We start from the raw sequence: 15093 nt of genomic DNA, 5'->3' as shown, positions 1-15093 counted from the left end.
TAACTTTTCATGCACACAAATACTACAGCAGACTGTAAGAGGTAAAACTATTTACAGTCATTTTATCCCAACCAAACAACTTTTGTTGTGATTGTAAATCACCAAAACCCTAATTTTGTCTCTACATGATATATAGATATAATATTTAAGTTATGTTACTATACGTAAAACATGCTCACTGCATTCACAGATGAACAGACAGGTTCCTGAGGGCTAACATTGGGGCTAGAACTAGTGGAAGCTAGTTAGCCTGGCCTTCTAGCTCCACTTTTCTGAGTCCAATGCAAACAGTGGGTTCTCCCAGCTATTAAATGTTGTAAAGGAATGGTGTCTTAACTTGCTCATTTTGCATAACCAGTACTATGGTTGTAGAAAATTGGGGGGGGCGGATGTCTCATATCAAGGTTCAGAGGATGTACAGGGCTGTGATGTGCTCAGCATGGAAGTTGACAGCGCGTAACTTCCTGTATCAACACCAAGTCTTAGATAACAGTCAGCTTCTTTCATTTCATTTCACGCGTCCCCAGAGACTTTAGACAGGGAAACTTGCACGCTCATTTCCACAATATGTCCAAATGTGCTTATCCTCATTTAAATTAGAAAAACTGTTGCTGTAACATAATATTTTCTATATCCTTGCATAAAAAGTGAGAATGCATATTTCACTTCAACTTTGACCCTGGTTCTGTTTAGAATAGTAAATATAGAGGGGGCTAAGGCCTTGTGTTGCTCTTGTGTGGATGACATCTCTGCCATACATGACTGGAATGTGACGACCTGTTTATTAGTCACTTGAGACATATAACTTCCACATGGTCCTATGGTCTGGTACAACATAACTCAGACATATTTGGAGCTGGTCTTTGTGGAGTAAAAACAGTCTGGCCTGGAGCCTGACTCTGTCTGCTCAGAGTCATGAGATTCAACAACTTTAAAGTCTTAAGTGGTTACAGTTTCCAGCAATTCACATCCTAGGGAACTACTGTTTTTAGACTCTGACAATCCTCTCTTTTTGCTGGAAGTGTGACACTCAGGCTCTTCCTTTTAGGAGCTCCACATAATGGCCATAAATTTAGCAGCTTTTGATGGTCTAACCTTGGAAAACAAACAGAAAGCTCATGTCCGAGGCTGGGCCAGGATATCAGAACAGCTGTTTCTTTTCTGCCTGCGGAGCATAGAGTGAGTGTTGAAGCTTTAAATCCTCTGCCCACCCTGGCCGAACAGAGGGGAGGGAGGGGGGGGTACTGCCTGTTGAGACCAAGGTGAAAGGGTGCCACAGACCTGCAAATGGAGATGAGGAGCTAACACTCAATCTGACTCTGCTCGTCAGTGGGGGAGTTGGGGGGGGGGGCTGTCTGGATGAGTGCACTGTCTGCCTGGAGCCTGCCTTCTGCTCAGGAGACAGAAGCCCTCTGTTGCTCATTGGACTCTCTGTCATTCTTTCTCTCTTTTCTCTCCCCCTCTCACTCTTTCCCTCAGTTTCCAGCCTTCCCATCTGTTAGTGATTTAGACAGGCTCAGGGGAGAGGCAAGTCCGCTAGGGGAGAGGAATCAGGGCAGGGAGGGAGGGAAAGAAAGGGAGGAAGTCCACACAAGTTTGTTTTACAGGACTCAGCTCAGGCTGGGACCAGGCGCAGTCCCTGTCTGGAGGTCGGAGTAACAGAAAAAGCAAAGCCAAACGGGTTCAGCCGAGCAACAAGAGGAGCTGCCTGGAGACTTTCCTACAGCCAGGAGACACTGACAGAGACAGAGACACAGAGGGGGGATCAGTGCTCCACTGGGCACACACACAAATATGGCTGCTAAATCTCTGTCCTGCCTCTGCCTTCTCTGCATCCTCTCAGGGATTGCCTATCCAGCTTCTGCCGCCAGGCTTGGGGAACAGCAACAGTTGGTGCTGAAAGTAAGACAGATTTGGTTTTATCTCTTTTTGGCTGGTACACTGTGCATGCTAGCACATGTATGTGCTGTTTTTTTACCTGCTGTACATGTTTGTAATGAGGCTGATGATCATGACAATGTCAAGGTGAAGACTGTAAAGGATGAGACAGATTTGTGAAGTGATTAGTTTTGGCTGTCTGGAGAGTTTATGTCTGTCTGGTGACTTCAGGACTTGACACGCATGTGTGTGTTTGTGTCATAAGAGGTACCTCAAGGCTAAAGCTCAGATGGGCTCTGAGACACTGTCTCCACCACTGCCATGCCCCTCCCTGACAGTTCCTAATGGAAACCAGTTGCCAAATGTTGAGCAACACCCCAGAGAGAAAGAGACAGAGACAGATCATAATAGACAGTAAGGGTATGAGGAGCCACACAGGACTATTGGCACACAGGCCAGGGTGCCTTGGCATAGCAAAGCTCCAATGGAGAGGCCAAACTATCAACTTTTGGTTTACACAATTTTGAATTAAGATGTCTTTTCCTATTCTGAGTTTATCTGTTTTGCTTTAAAGTTTTAATCTGTAGTATGTTGTGATATCAAACCCATTTATGGGCAAATGTTTTTCAGCAAGAACCATAGAAGATCTTTTGTCTACTCTAATTGCCTCCTCATACAGTACCTTAATTGTTGCTTGTAATTCAGCCTTCAAATTGCATCCCCATGCACAAAAGAATCACAGGAAATGATGCATATTGTACATATACTGGACATTATGTACAAGACATTGCACTGGGTTCAGCACCGTCATGTGGTATGAGAGTGTTGACTGATTGTCCTCTTCAGTCTACTTTATTTAACATGAATCAACCTGATTAATCCTCTGAGGTCACTGTTTATTTGGCTGCACTGTAAACTGATACGAGAGTTGAGACAGAAAAGAAGCGTATTAGCTCTCCCCATTCTGAGCAAAACTCTTGTGTCATTAAAACAAACTTTACACTATCAGCATTAATGAAAGGTGTCTTCAAATCAACCACAACTGAAACCTGAGGAATTATAATTTATGTAAACTTCCACAGGGTCACTGAGTGCCCCGTCATTTATCAGCCTGGCCCAGTATTCTAAGGAATTACTTCCAGCCATTACCAACATTCAGTGCTAAGCAGGAAGCAGTATTATTGTAACAAGGTGCAAAATATGGATGTGGAAGTTGTGGTGATAGATGGGCATGTAGGGAGTCTTTCATTCAGGAGACAGGAGTTCACATCCTGTCACAGATCTAGCTAGCGTTAGCATTAACAGCAGTTCACTGACTAGTCTATAGCAGAAGCATCATCAGGTCAGCATCAAACTTCATCTCTATAGTTGCAAATAAATAGATGTCAGGTCATAGATAAACTACAAATTAATCCTTTTACAGAAATGTTATTTTACACTGTAAATGCAGTTATGCTTTTGAGGTTGATTTATGTCCACTGGTCACACAAACTGCACTGATCAGCCATAAACCAAGATGTCAGTGGTTATATAAGGACTTTACTCAGAAGGGATCAGAATAAAGACACATCTTGGGAAAATGGGCTGTAGGTCAAAAATGTTTAAGAAACTTTGATGTATACAATCCCCAAATTTGGCAATGCTAAACCTGTGCAATTATTTTCCAATGCACATGTTTATTTCTTAATGTCTGAGCTTTTCTGAGTTGAGGGTCCCCTGAGAGCAGGCCTCACCCCTGCAGCCAGACAGTTATTGAGTTAGGATGAGATTCTCATGACCCAAGATCTGTCTCATACTGGGGATGGGGAGGAGTTAGCATGACTAAATCCAGTGTCTGAACCCTTCTTCAATGTCAATATAAGTCCAGCAGCCAGCTCCAGTTAGGAGCCAAAGCGGAAATGAGATTCAACCTTCAAGACTTAACATTTAATCCACTTAATTCTCCAACTCTTGGAAAACTCTGTCAAGACTTGAGGTAGATGTATAACACAGAACCCAAGCACAGGACCAATCACTGTCAGAAGTGTTTTTATAAAACCTTTTAGAGATCCAACTCTCTGTCATAGAGGCTCCCCACACCCATACACACTCCAGTGAGAGGGCACGGCTGCACAGTTCTGACGCTACATGACTAGAGTGTGTTGACTTTGGACATCACTCATCTGTAGAACCAAATCCTGTTTTTGTGCTTGACACGAGCTCCACTTTTTTTGTCTCTGTATCACAGAGATGGAGCCCAAAGGTCTATCATATTAGCACTCAGTCAACACACAGGAAGAACACTGATAAAATCCTATCAGTGCAGAGCAGAGGGTGAATCACTGGAAACGGCAGCTTCACATGAAAACTATGAGGGACTGCACAACATGCTGAATGCCATCTTTGTTCTCTGCTGTAGTGGGCACAGTGCAAAGGCCGCAGAAATAGTTCACATTACTGAGTGTGTTCATAGTTGGCAACAGAGTTCTGATCTCAACTGTTTTCATTTCCATGGCAGTTAAGAGGAATGAATGTGTCATCACCATGTTTGAAAATCCTGTTCAAACTTTCAGGTTCAGTGCTACAGAATTATCCCCACAGAGAAATTAGTCTTCACATAATATATCCAGATTTGTGGAACTACACTTACTTGCTTTCCATCTGGGAATAAGCGTAACATTAAACGTCTGTGTATTAACCGCTGAGAGTAGCCTACTGCATCTTAAAAACTGGATGCAAGATGAAACAGCTACATGCAAATATGTAGAGGGCAAGAAGACCTTGTTTTGTTTCTGTGAGTCTGGTAGTTTGGCCAAATTAAGTTTAATTTACTTTTTTTAATTACATAAAGCATGCCTGTCATCTTGTGGAAAAATTTTAGTTTATATTTTATCAGTTTATTTATTATATCACGTAATTATTTCAGTATGTGCGACCTTTTCCTCAGTATTGTTAATATTGATTTGTTTAAGGTTCATAAACAAGTGCTTCATCACTGGCACATATTGAATCTTGACATGGGTTGGGCTGCAAAGGATGCACATGCTAGATCCTCTGTTGCCCGGGAACGAAGGATGCAATCAAAGGAGCCTTTGGAATGGGACAGCCTTGTCGCGTCACTGAGATGCGATCGGTGTTCAGATGCAGCCTTCGAAGGATGCTGCCCCTGAATTGAAACATAGCCCATATACAGTAAATCCAGAAAGTACAGAGCTACATTAGTGTTGGATTCCTGAGTGATAGGTCAATATTCATTACTTATTGGTCTGCTCATTGTCTCCACCAACTCTTAAACAATATGTGGCTCTTATATATATATGTTCACCAGCTAACGTTGACAGCTATCTTACATTGGGTCACACCTTTTTCCCCTCGATGTAGCTGCACGGGAGATTGGGCACATGGATAAACTGGTGTTTGGCAAGATGCAGCTCTAACACAAATTCACAAATTGTCCTTTTCACTATTGTGTTTATGTTTAAGTTAAAGAAACGACTTACCACATGTTAATCTTTTTACAGGTGCTGGTAGGGGTATTTTTATCTGTAGACAGAGCCAGACTAGTTATTTCTCCCTGCTTTCAGTCTTTATGCTATGCTAGGCTAGGCATAGATGAGAAAGCAGTCAAGTTATTTCCCAAGATGTTGAACTTGTCCTTAAGGTCTGGAGCTTAAAATTAAAATAATTACAACACCAAGTCATCGAAACATGCACAGAAAAATGTAATTCCATGAGCTACTAGATTGTTGGTTGTCTACTCGACATGCATTCCTCTCATTTCAGAGAAGTCCATGTCCCACCTCGAGACCATCTGCTCCAACCCTGAATTCCCTGTCCTCTACTCCCCTGTGTATACACACTACAGCTGTTTGACCCATCACTGACTGTCACGCAGCTGAGGTCTGAACCATTTCAGAACTCTTTAAAGTGGTGTTACAAATGGTAAATAGCACTGGAACTGTGTGGTTTTCCCATAAACTTGTGGTTTATTACTCCTGACGGCTCAGACTACCATTTGGAAACAAAACAATATTTTTTTTTTGTGAGTGACAAACCCATTTGTATCATTAGTTGCATTTTCATTTACATGGAAGTTTGACACATTGAGTGTGTACGTGGTACTGATGGATAGGTCTTGTATCAGTGTCTGTGCACTCTGGGTCAGGGAAAACCACAGGAACAGGGTCTGCAGGAAGAATCAGAGCTGCTGTTCACAGGATGTTTCACATTTAGCCGACTACAGAAGCACGTCTTTGTCTCACAGGCCATCTGTGAATAAATCAGGGGAAAATATGAATCACATGTAGACATACAGCACTGTATGTCTGGTTGTTCTGGATGCACAGTATCAATGTCCAGTTGACTGAGTGGAACATGGAGGTCAAAGTGTGGAGTTCTTACAGTCTGCTGCAAACAAAGTGCTATTGTACACTTGTGTGCCTCATTGAATTGCGCTGCTTCAAATGTTCAAAATGTTCAAAGGAGGTGTGTGTGTGTGTGTGTGAGTGTGTGTGTGTGTGTCTGTGTGTGTGTGGATGGTGGGGTGTTGGGGGGGGGGGGGGGGGGGGCATGGCTGTGAACTCTGACATCACACCATCCTGAGAAACCGTGGTGAACAAACATCAGACAGGATGCAGGTTTTAAAATGAGATTCTGTTAATGGGAGGAAACAGCCACAACTCAGAAAAGTTTTCTCACAGCTCACTTTGTACAGTTCAACTAAATCAAACATTTTGGTCAGTGGTTAAAGTCAATGTCTGATTATCTGCTAACTGATTATCAGTATTATCAGGGATATCACATGCATAAAATGATGGCAAATCAAGTGCATTGTCAGTACATTATCTTTTTTTAACAAGATTCCGCCATTAACTGCTGTTCTTACCAACTCCAGTGCCTCCACACATGGACAGACAACTGTTCTGCTGTCAAGCACATTACATTTCTTTGGTTATTTACTCTAGTGACTTAGTAATTCACTGTGGTAAATTACCTTATGATCTGGACCTCAGTACTTTTGACTGAGTTCATTAACTTTCAAACTATACTGTAGCTTTTGATGTTCACTTTGATCATAAAGTCTTGTTTTCATTTTGCGTCACTATCTGCTCAAGAACAAGGGATCCGTCTTTGATTTGCTTCTCCCAGGAGGTTTCCTTTACTTTGCCTTTGTGTGCTGTGGTGTTTGTGTCAGGATTATTTGCTAGTCTTCTCCCAGAGCTCAGACTGGCTCAGGAGCAGCTGATGAAGCCCACTGACACACTGTATGTTCGGGCTATACAAATAAACTTGACTTCACTTCATTTTTGTCCAACTGCAGACTTAAGTTGCAAAACAAGACAATTAATTTCCTGGTATTCACTATGTCAATTACTCATTTAGCATATTATCCACCTTGTCAATTAGTCAAATGGTCTAGTTTCCACTGCAGTATTTGTGGGCCCTAATGATGGCGGTGTTGGTTAGTCAGTGGGTCAGTCTGCCCTTCGTTTGACACTGAAAATTCTCATTCAGGCTCACCAGAGGAGGAATCCTTTGCAGTTTGGACACTTCGCGAGTTTTGTCTTGTGCCTGTCTTAGGACAATTGAAAAAAATGTAAATACTGCAGATGGAGCCACTTCATTGTTTAGGCTCTTCTGCTGGTGTTGCACTTTTTTTTATTTCTTCAATAAACATTTACATTTCTGTCCCCACTGCAGGTGTGTGCGAGGGGATTTTTCCTGAGTGAGCAAAACATATGTTTGGCGTGTAACTGTAAAGGCCACGCTGACAACTGTGAAGACATCACTGGCATTTGTATAGTAAGTTTTCCATGTTGGTTTTCATGCATTTAAGTTATCACAGTTAACAAACTCAGTTATCAATATTCATGAGAACGGTGAATAGATCGTTTTAATACTAGGAGGATCAAGGTGCCCTAAATTTAATGTTCCCTCTCAGAACTGCAGGGACCACAGTGCAGGTGATTTCTGTGAAAGGTGTGAAGATGGTTACGTGTTGGCTCCCGGCCTGGGTGGACGCCACACCTGCCGACCTTGTGCCTGCCCCCTGTCAGTCCCCTCCAACAAGTAAGTCAGTCCGTTCTTGTTTCTGCAGCAATAAGGCTGTGTGTTTGCAAGCAGTGTGTAATGTCTGAAATACTTTCCCCTGTGTGTGCGGTCAGCTTCGCAGTGTACTGTGACAAAGGAGGTGCAGGTCTGCGGTGCAAGTGCCAAGAGGGCTACGCTGGACATTTTTGTGAGAGGTCAGTGCTGACAAGGCTTCACACAACCAACCAAGAAGTTGTAGAAATCCAAGATGAGCAATAAGTACTGTTTGTTATTGCAGCACTTTGAGCTTCCTCAGTGTCTGTAATTCTGGTAGTTTCACAGTCACTGGCCACTTTCACGTGGCATCTTGTGGTATGGCTAGAACAGAATCTGATAACAAAATGCAACCAGGTTCTGGTCCCAGTCTTAGTACAGGTCAGAATCTAGGCCTGGGTATCATTCAGAAATTTTTGACGTTGGTACTCATACAGATACCTTGGGTTCTTAACAATACAATACTTTTCAATACCAATTTTATCAAATCCAATGTAACTTAATTCTTTGATTTAATGCATTTGTTAGAAATGATGATTAGTCATCCACTGGAAACCAAACCAAAATTCATTGATTCCATGAGGCAGCTGCACTTTTACTGAGATCTGGCCGAATGAAAAATCAACCATTCAATTGCATTCCTCATGTTATCATTATTGCTGCCTACACATACTGTGGACCTGTAATGAGAAAACACAAATGGCTTCTCGTCTGCAGCAGTAAAATAAATTAGACCAGAAAAGAAGTTAATTAAAAACTCAAAAATCACAAAAGAACCATTCATTGCAACAGGCAGTGAAATCATATGATTGATAGACAGTATTTTCCCCATTCAGATGTGCTCCGGGTTACTATGGCAACCCCATGGCGATTGGTAATTCCTGCAAGAGGTGCGACTGTAATGGCAACTCTGACCCCAACCTGATCTTCAGCGAGTGCCACAACGTGACAGGCCACTGCCAGCACTGCTGGGGAAACACTGCCGGTGCCAACTGTGAAAGGTGTGCCCCAGGTTTCTACGGCGACGCCATCAGTGCCAAGAACTGCAGAGGTGAGGGGGCAGCGAGTGAACTCTATTACATCTTTAATGTTCATTTAGAGATGTTTGTTTCATACTTGATGGTTTTGTTGTTAACTTAATGTTGTAAAAAGAAAAACTGAACATTTCTGCTTGTGCATCTTAAAATAGCTACAAACTAGGAGGTATAATGAAGTGATTAGGTTTGTTACACAGCTGCTCTGGATGAATGTTGACACTAACAGCTCAGCACAAGACAACCTGCAATATTATGTCACACTGTGTTGGAGTTAATGTGAATAGCTTTGAGGAGTTCTCTATTTTTATATTTAACTGTTTATTGGTTATTATTATTTTATATGCATCAAAAGTTAGAGTTATTTTGAATACTTTTGTACAATGTGTGTAAATGCTGCTCAGTGGAAAAACAAGACAAGGTCACAGTTCAGGATCAAGGATTACCATATGCCTTTCGAGGCCCTGCAAGTCCAAAAATAACGGTGCTTGTGACATCATTTGCCCTCTAATATTCTCATCACTGCATATGTCCTGTGTCTGTCCCAGAGTGCGTGTGCAATAAATGTGGCACCTCCTCGTGCGACGACAGGACAGGAGTGTGTCACTGTAAACCAGGAGTCACTGGACGACTCTGTGACCAGTGTGAGGTGAGAGAAGCCTCGTGACTCTGAAACCAAGCTTGTATTTCCTCTGGGAGCCTCAGAGATTCTGTGTCAAGCAGAGTTAAAGGATGAGGTAGAGGAGCTTTATTACAACCTGGGTAATTGCACGGTTTTGGTTGTCATTCCTACAGGTAATAATAACATTATAAGTATGTAAGTTAATTTAAAGATCTGGGAATGCAGCATCATCGCTCAAAAGAAGTACTATGGCAAGAAACATAGTCAGTGTGTGACTGCTTGCAGACCTCAAGTTAGCCAAGAATATCTGGATGAGAAAACATGTTAACACTAAAAGTAGAAAAGCCTAACTTTTCAGAGGAAAAGCTTTGTAGTGGTAGCAGTGCCTTAACACGCTGAGTCTACAGAGCTTTTTAAAATGTTAATTCTTTGTTTGTGAGATGAGTGACAGGTCAGTTTTGAAGTAGAAGTATTAATTGAAAACAGTTGAAGTGGTAGTTGAAGTGTAATAACTGAAAACAGTTGAAATGGTAGTTGAAGTGCAATAGCTGAAAACAGTTGAAGTGTAATAACTGAACAGTTAAACTCTCATTTAACGGTATGAAATGACAATTAATTGTCAGTTGAAGAAGAAAGACCGCAAGTGGTTGAAATGTCAGTTGAAGAGCTAGTGATGAAAGCAGTTGACATGTAATGAGTCAAAGCAGGTGAAGTGTCAGTTAAAGCTGAATGAATACAGTTGAAATTTCAGTTGAACTTTCAACAGTGTCAGTTCATATGCAGGTATTGACAGCATGTAATTTGCAGTGTAAAAGCTGAAAGTAGTTGAACTTACTGTTGGAAGAAAAAAACTGAGTTGGATGGTAAAATGATTAAAATGATTATACAAGCTGTCCTTTATAAACATCCAGCAGCACCAAGTTTATAGACTGAACTCCTGGTCCAGACTTGACCGAGATCCCTCTTTTTGTCATCTCCAAATAAAGTGTTTCAGATAATTTGGCTAAATTGATGGTTTGTTGACGACCAGACCACTTGTCTGAGAGCCTGTGTTTCTTTCCAGTCAGTCTTTGTTGTAGTAATGTTGCTGTTCTCAGATCCCAGTAATTACTTTAGTGTGGATGATGTTATCATGATTGAAATGATGACCAAAACTGTCAAAATAAGACCCCAGCTTTAATAGACCAGAATCATCTTTTAAAAGATGCATGGCAATGTTTTTCAAATTGAACCTAAACAGGCAGATGCTGGGATCCAACAGTGTTTTTCATTCATGTAATCTAGGAGGGCTACTCAGGTTTCTCCAGCTGCCAGGGCTGCCGGAGGTGTGAATGTGGGCCTGCTTCCATTCGTTCCACCTGCCATCCTCTCACCCACAGCTGTCCGTGCCGCCCGGGGGCTGGGGGTCGTTACTGCGAGCGTTGCCTCCCAGGTTACTGGGACTACAGCCCCTCCGGCTGCCAGAGTAAGTCATCTGGCCATCACACAACATGCCAAATGTTCCTTTACTCGTTTGAATAAAATACAACCAGACCATTTGTCGAATCATTCAATGCAGATAACGCTTTCCCAGAGAAAAAAACTGCACTGAGGGTTCACATTCCCACACCCACTACCACAGCACATGATGTCAGAGAAGCATCTGCTGAGAGCCGTGATCCCGTGGCTGGAGACTCTCTGCGGCGAACTGGATGACATCACCATGTTACCCAAATCTATATACACAGACAGCTGCTAAAACCATCGGTCCCACACAAGAGAGGCCACAAGACAGATGTGCAGGCCTGAAGCCAAGTTACCATCTGTGGGTCTTGACATGATGAAATGCATCTTCATCTGTTTTTTTTTTTCATAGAATGCGATTGTGAGAGTGGCCACTGTGATATGCACACAGGAGAGTGCCTTGCAGAGGCTGCAACAGTCAACCTGTGCAACACCAGTAAGTGGAGTTCACAACCATAGCAGAGATTCCTCTGTTTGTCTTGTCTGTCTGAAATCGTTTGAATCATCTTGAACTCACAGTTCTTTGATTTTAGGCTGTGACGAGTGCATTTGGCATCTGATTGGCGACTTGAAGCTATCCAATAAGACACTGGACCAGCTGAAAGTTGGAGTTTTGAACATCTCCACTGGGGCTGCTGCTAACGACAGGATCAAATACTACAATTACACAGCTCATCGACTGGAGGTACATCCACATAAATACAGTGTAAATGCAAATAAATAAGTGCCATATGTATGAAAAGGAAAATTAAAGCTCCAGTAATCAATATTTTATATAAACAATGACAGTATGTTGTAAAATAGGTTGTTTGTAACCCCACTGAGAAGTGTAACTCAGCTCTAAAGTTCCCCTCAGCTTTCTTTTAGCTCATTGTTTTGGTATCGTGGCCAGCACCTTTGCTGTTTCGCTTCTGGCTCTAATCAACTTTGATCAGTAGTAGGCGGTTTTCAATGAAAAATCTCTAATAAACCATTAAAAGAAGTAGAATCTACTTCTTTTAATGCCGTGCGATCTACATTTTTTCCTCAACTTCATTGGGAGTTCCATGCGATCTACCTGCACTCTTGCGATCGACCAGTAGATCGTATTGGGCACCCCTGATCTAGCATATACTGTATAGTATATATTGAAAAACTTAGTCACGGAAAGCCACATTGCACAAAAACCACACAGAGAAAACATACAAATAGCCCCTTTAAGTAGCTTTTAGCGTGTTTCAAATGTGAGAAATCTGTCACCGAAATAGACATAGATGATGATGTTAAAAAGGGGGAAATTACACCTCCGCACTGGCTTTTGTTTTCTTTTTCCTTTAAATATTTGTGCTGTTTTGAGCTTTTCACGAAATTATCATAATGCTGTCTGATGCATGACTTGAATTGCTTTGCTTCCAGACTCAATTTCAAGGCTGGAGAAATAAGTCATCTGAAATGCGAGCGCAGACCGGGGAGCTGGAGGAGGCCACAAATGCTGTGGTGTTAGAAATCAAGCAGCTGGGAGAATCGGTCAGCAAAGTTGTCCTAAGTCACTTCAACAACTTTGCTACACATCCATATCCATATTCTATACAGTATATTGATTAATTCTTTCTTTACACTGTAAGAATCTCAAAATCTAAAGAGTTTGTTCAGCTATTCTGACTTATTCAAATTTCTCTACCAGACAATTGGGATTCACAGTGTGGTCTTTAGAAGCAGGTGAGGTCATTAACTAGTTTGTGTGGTGGTTTGCAGGAGAGTGTGGTGGTGACTTTGGGGAACAGGCTTGACAACGACACGCTGGAGACCTTTACCCTGGCTGAGCAGCTCAACACAAACCTCACTGATCTCAACATTCGCATTGAAGGTATCAAAAACTTCTGCTCACATGCAACACAAACTTTAGTATTATCTGAGTCTTGTGCATTTCTCGCAATTATGACGTTGTGTTACTGGAGAAACCCAATAAGCCTTCCCTAATGTCTGGGTCCATGTGTGTTAATAAACGTGTTTGCATGTGTTTGTGCAGAGATGATCCATGACTGGGAGCTGTACAGTGTTCACCAGGATGTGGACCCGGAGGTGGTCAGACGCAACACAGAGGTGGCCCAGGGAATGGTGACCTGGATGAGGAAACTGGACCTGTCCCCACGAGAGCCCATTGCCACCGACGAGTCGACTGAGGCCCATGACCGTGAGGACATAGAGCTCATAAACACACACGAGTGCAAACGCTAACTTAAAAAGTGCATTTTACTTTTACTCTCTTCTTTGGCAAAAGTTTAATATGGCAACTTGTGGAATTGTACTGTTTATCAGTACATCAGTCACCAGAAAAGACCAACCAAGCCTTAACAGCCACAAAGCCAAGTGCTAGGTGGCAACTAATATGCTAATATAAGGAAAAATGTTAACTTAACATGCAGATGCTTAGCACATAATTTTAGTAAGGTAACCCTCAGCTGGGATCCATGAAAGACTGCTCAGGATTTTATGGCACTCAATTCAGACTCAATTCATTATTTGTTGAGATATTTTTGGCAGAATTGGTGGCCCAGCAGCCCCCACCTTAACCTACTTAGCAAAAGAGATTGCTATCTGTAGAGCCACATCACTAGTGTTGTGAAGACATACATTTACATACAGTTATCTGTATATTACTGGTTTCCACTCAGCACTAGTGTAACAGAGATCGCCATGTTTGTCTGAGAATCTACAGCAGCAAATCTTGAGTCACTCAAATGTGACACTAATGATGATGAAGTAATGGCTCATGTCTCTGATTGTGTTTCCAGTGCTGAGGCGTATCCGTCAGTTGGAGAAGAAGTTGATGATCACAGATGGCCGCCTCCAGCCTGTCAGGGAGGCTCAGTCCCGCTTCTTCACCAAACTGTTAGACGCTCGGAGCTTCCTCCAGAACGCAGCGAGCACCGTCCAGGAGGCCGAGGACAAGAACAGAGCCAACGTCCTCAAATTCCAAAGGAATGAGGTGATTTCCCATGACCCCCATGTTCTCACTGAGAGCCACTCCCTTCTCTCACCTCTCCCTCAGCACTCCCCTGACTTTCTGTTTATCACTATGATTCGTTACGATACTCATGTTAAAGAGCTGTGAGGGAGTTTGCTGGCATGGAGTTCCTCCTCTAAGTGCTATCTGCTTTTTCTCCACTCACAATGTTTCAAACAATGTTGAGTTGTCTTCAGTCACACAGAGGTACCTATCCTTAATGGACTTGAGAAGAGCCTATCCTCAGTCTGTTCTACAATTCCAAATAGAGTGTGGGGGAGATCTGGTTGTACTTTGCCAGGCATGTCAGGAGTCTATTATCATGGGATTTAAGTACCGAGAACAGAAACTTAAAACCATCTGTGGGAGCTTTGGACTGTTACATTAGGAGGAGGCCTGCATAGGGGGACAAGCAATGCTGCAATGAAGTATTTTTCCCATGATAATATGCAGAGCTTACACACAGAAAAATTTATTTATTTTCCCATGATGCAACCCACAGCCAAAACACAAAGTTATTACTGTACAGAGGAGATTCGCCTTTTCTTCTCCCAGCAAAACCAGAACATTGTCAGACATTTAGATTGTTCAGCAAATCTTAATGCCTACAGTATGAATTATGCATTATACGGTACACTGTATATGATAGATAGATAGTGGAGGAGTGGTGTGTATAGATATGTATACATGAGAATTTACCATACCTACCTTAATAGATCCAGATATATACACTGTATTAATGTCCATCTTACAACCTCCCTGGTAACAGAAACACACTGAAAATCCAATCACAGCAGTATTTAAGAAGAAGGTTTTGAGAAATTAATTCATTTCAATACAGTTGCTTCAATCAGTGGATTTGCCAGAGGAGTTCAACTTTAGTGAACTCTGACATACAAATTTGCACCGGTGACAAATGTAGGTTATTAGCTGTATTGCACTTATTTAACCTAGCTCTGGTGGAGTCTACTATAAACTGCTCCTCAAATGAGGTCTGGTTTCAGCAG

The 15093-nt window shown here is 42.2% G+C and overlaps 1 protein-coding gene across 1 annotated transcript in view; it reads left to right on the top strand.

The window, feature by feature from the left end:
• The first annotated feature begins 1608 nt into the window (after positions 1-1608).
• Positions 1609-15093, top strand: part of lama4 (laminin, alpha 4) — a 35350-nt gene continuing 21865 nt past the window's right edge. The window contains exons 1-13 of the mRNA XM_071478449.1: positions 1609-1902; positions 7558-7659; positions 7799-7926; positions 8022-8102; positions 8778-8992; positions 9524-9624; positions 10882-11062; positions 11453-11536; positions 11634-11785; positions 12496-12606; positions 12835-12946; positions 13109-13273; positions 13875-14068. Coding sequence (XP_071334550.1) covers positions 1795-1902; positions 7558-7659; positions 7799-7926; positions 8022-8102; positions 8778-8992; positions 9524-9624; positions 10882-11062; positions 11453-11536; positions 11634-11785; positions 12496-12606; positions 12835-12946; positions 13109-13273; positions 13875-14068 — 1734 coding nt within the window. The 5' untranslated portion in view covers positions 1609-1794. The remainder of the gene's footprint in view (positions 1903-7557; positions 7660-7798; positions 7927-8021; positions 8103-8777; positions 8993-9523; positions 9625-10881; positions 11063-11452; positions 11537-11633; positions 11786-12495; positions 12607-12834; positions 12947-13108; positions 13274-13874; positions 14069-15093) is intronic.

Source organism: Trachinotus anak, unplaced genomic scaffold, assembly GCF_046630095.1.
Source record: "Trachinotus anak isolate AG129_WGS33_773 ecotype Australia unplaced genomic scaffold, CSIRO_AGI_Tana_v1 ptg000005l, whole genome shotgun sequence".
NCBI classification, from domain to species: Eukaryota; Metazoa; Chordata; class Actinopteri; order Carangiformes; family Carangidae; genus Trachinotus; species Trachinotus anak.
The sequence above is the reverse complement of the archived record's forward strand: the minus strand, read 5'-3'. Positions and strand labels throughout refer to the sequence as shown.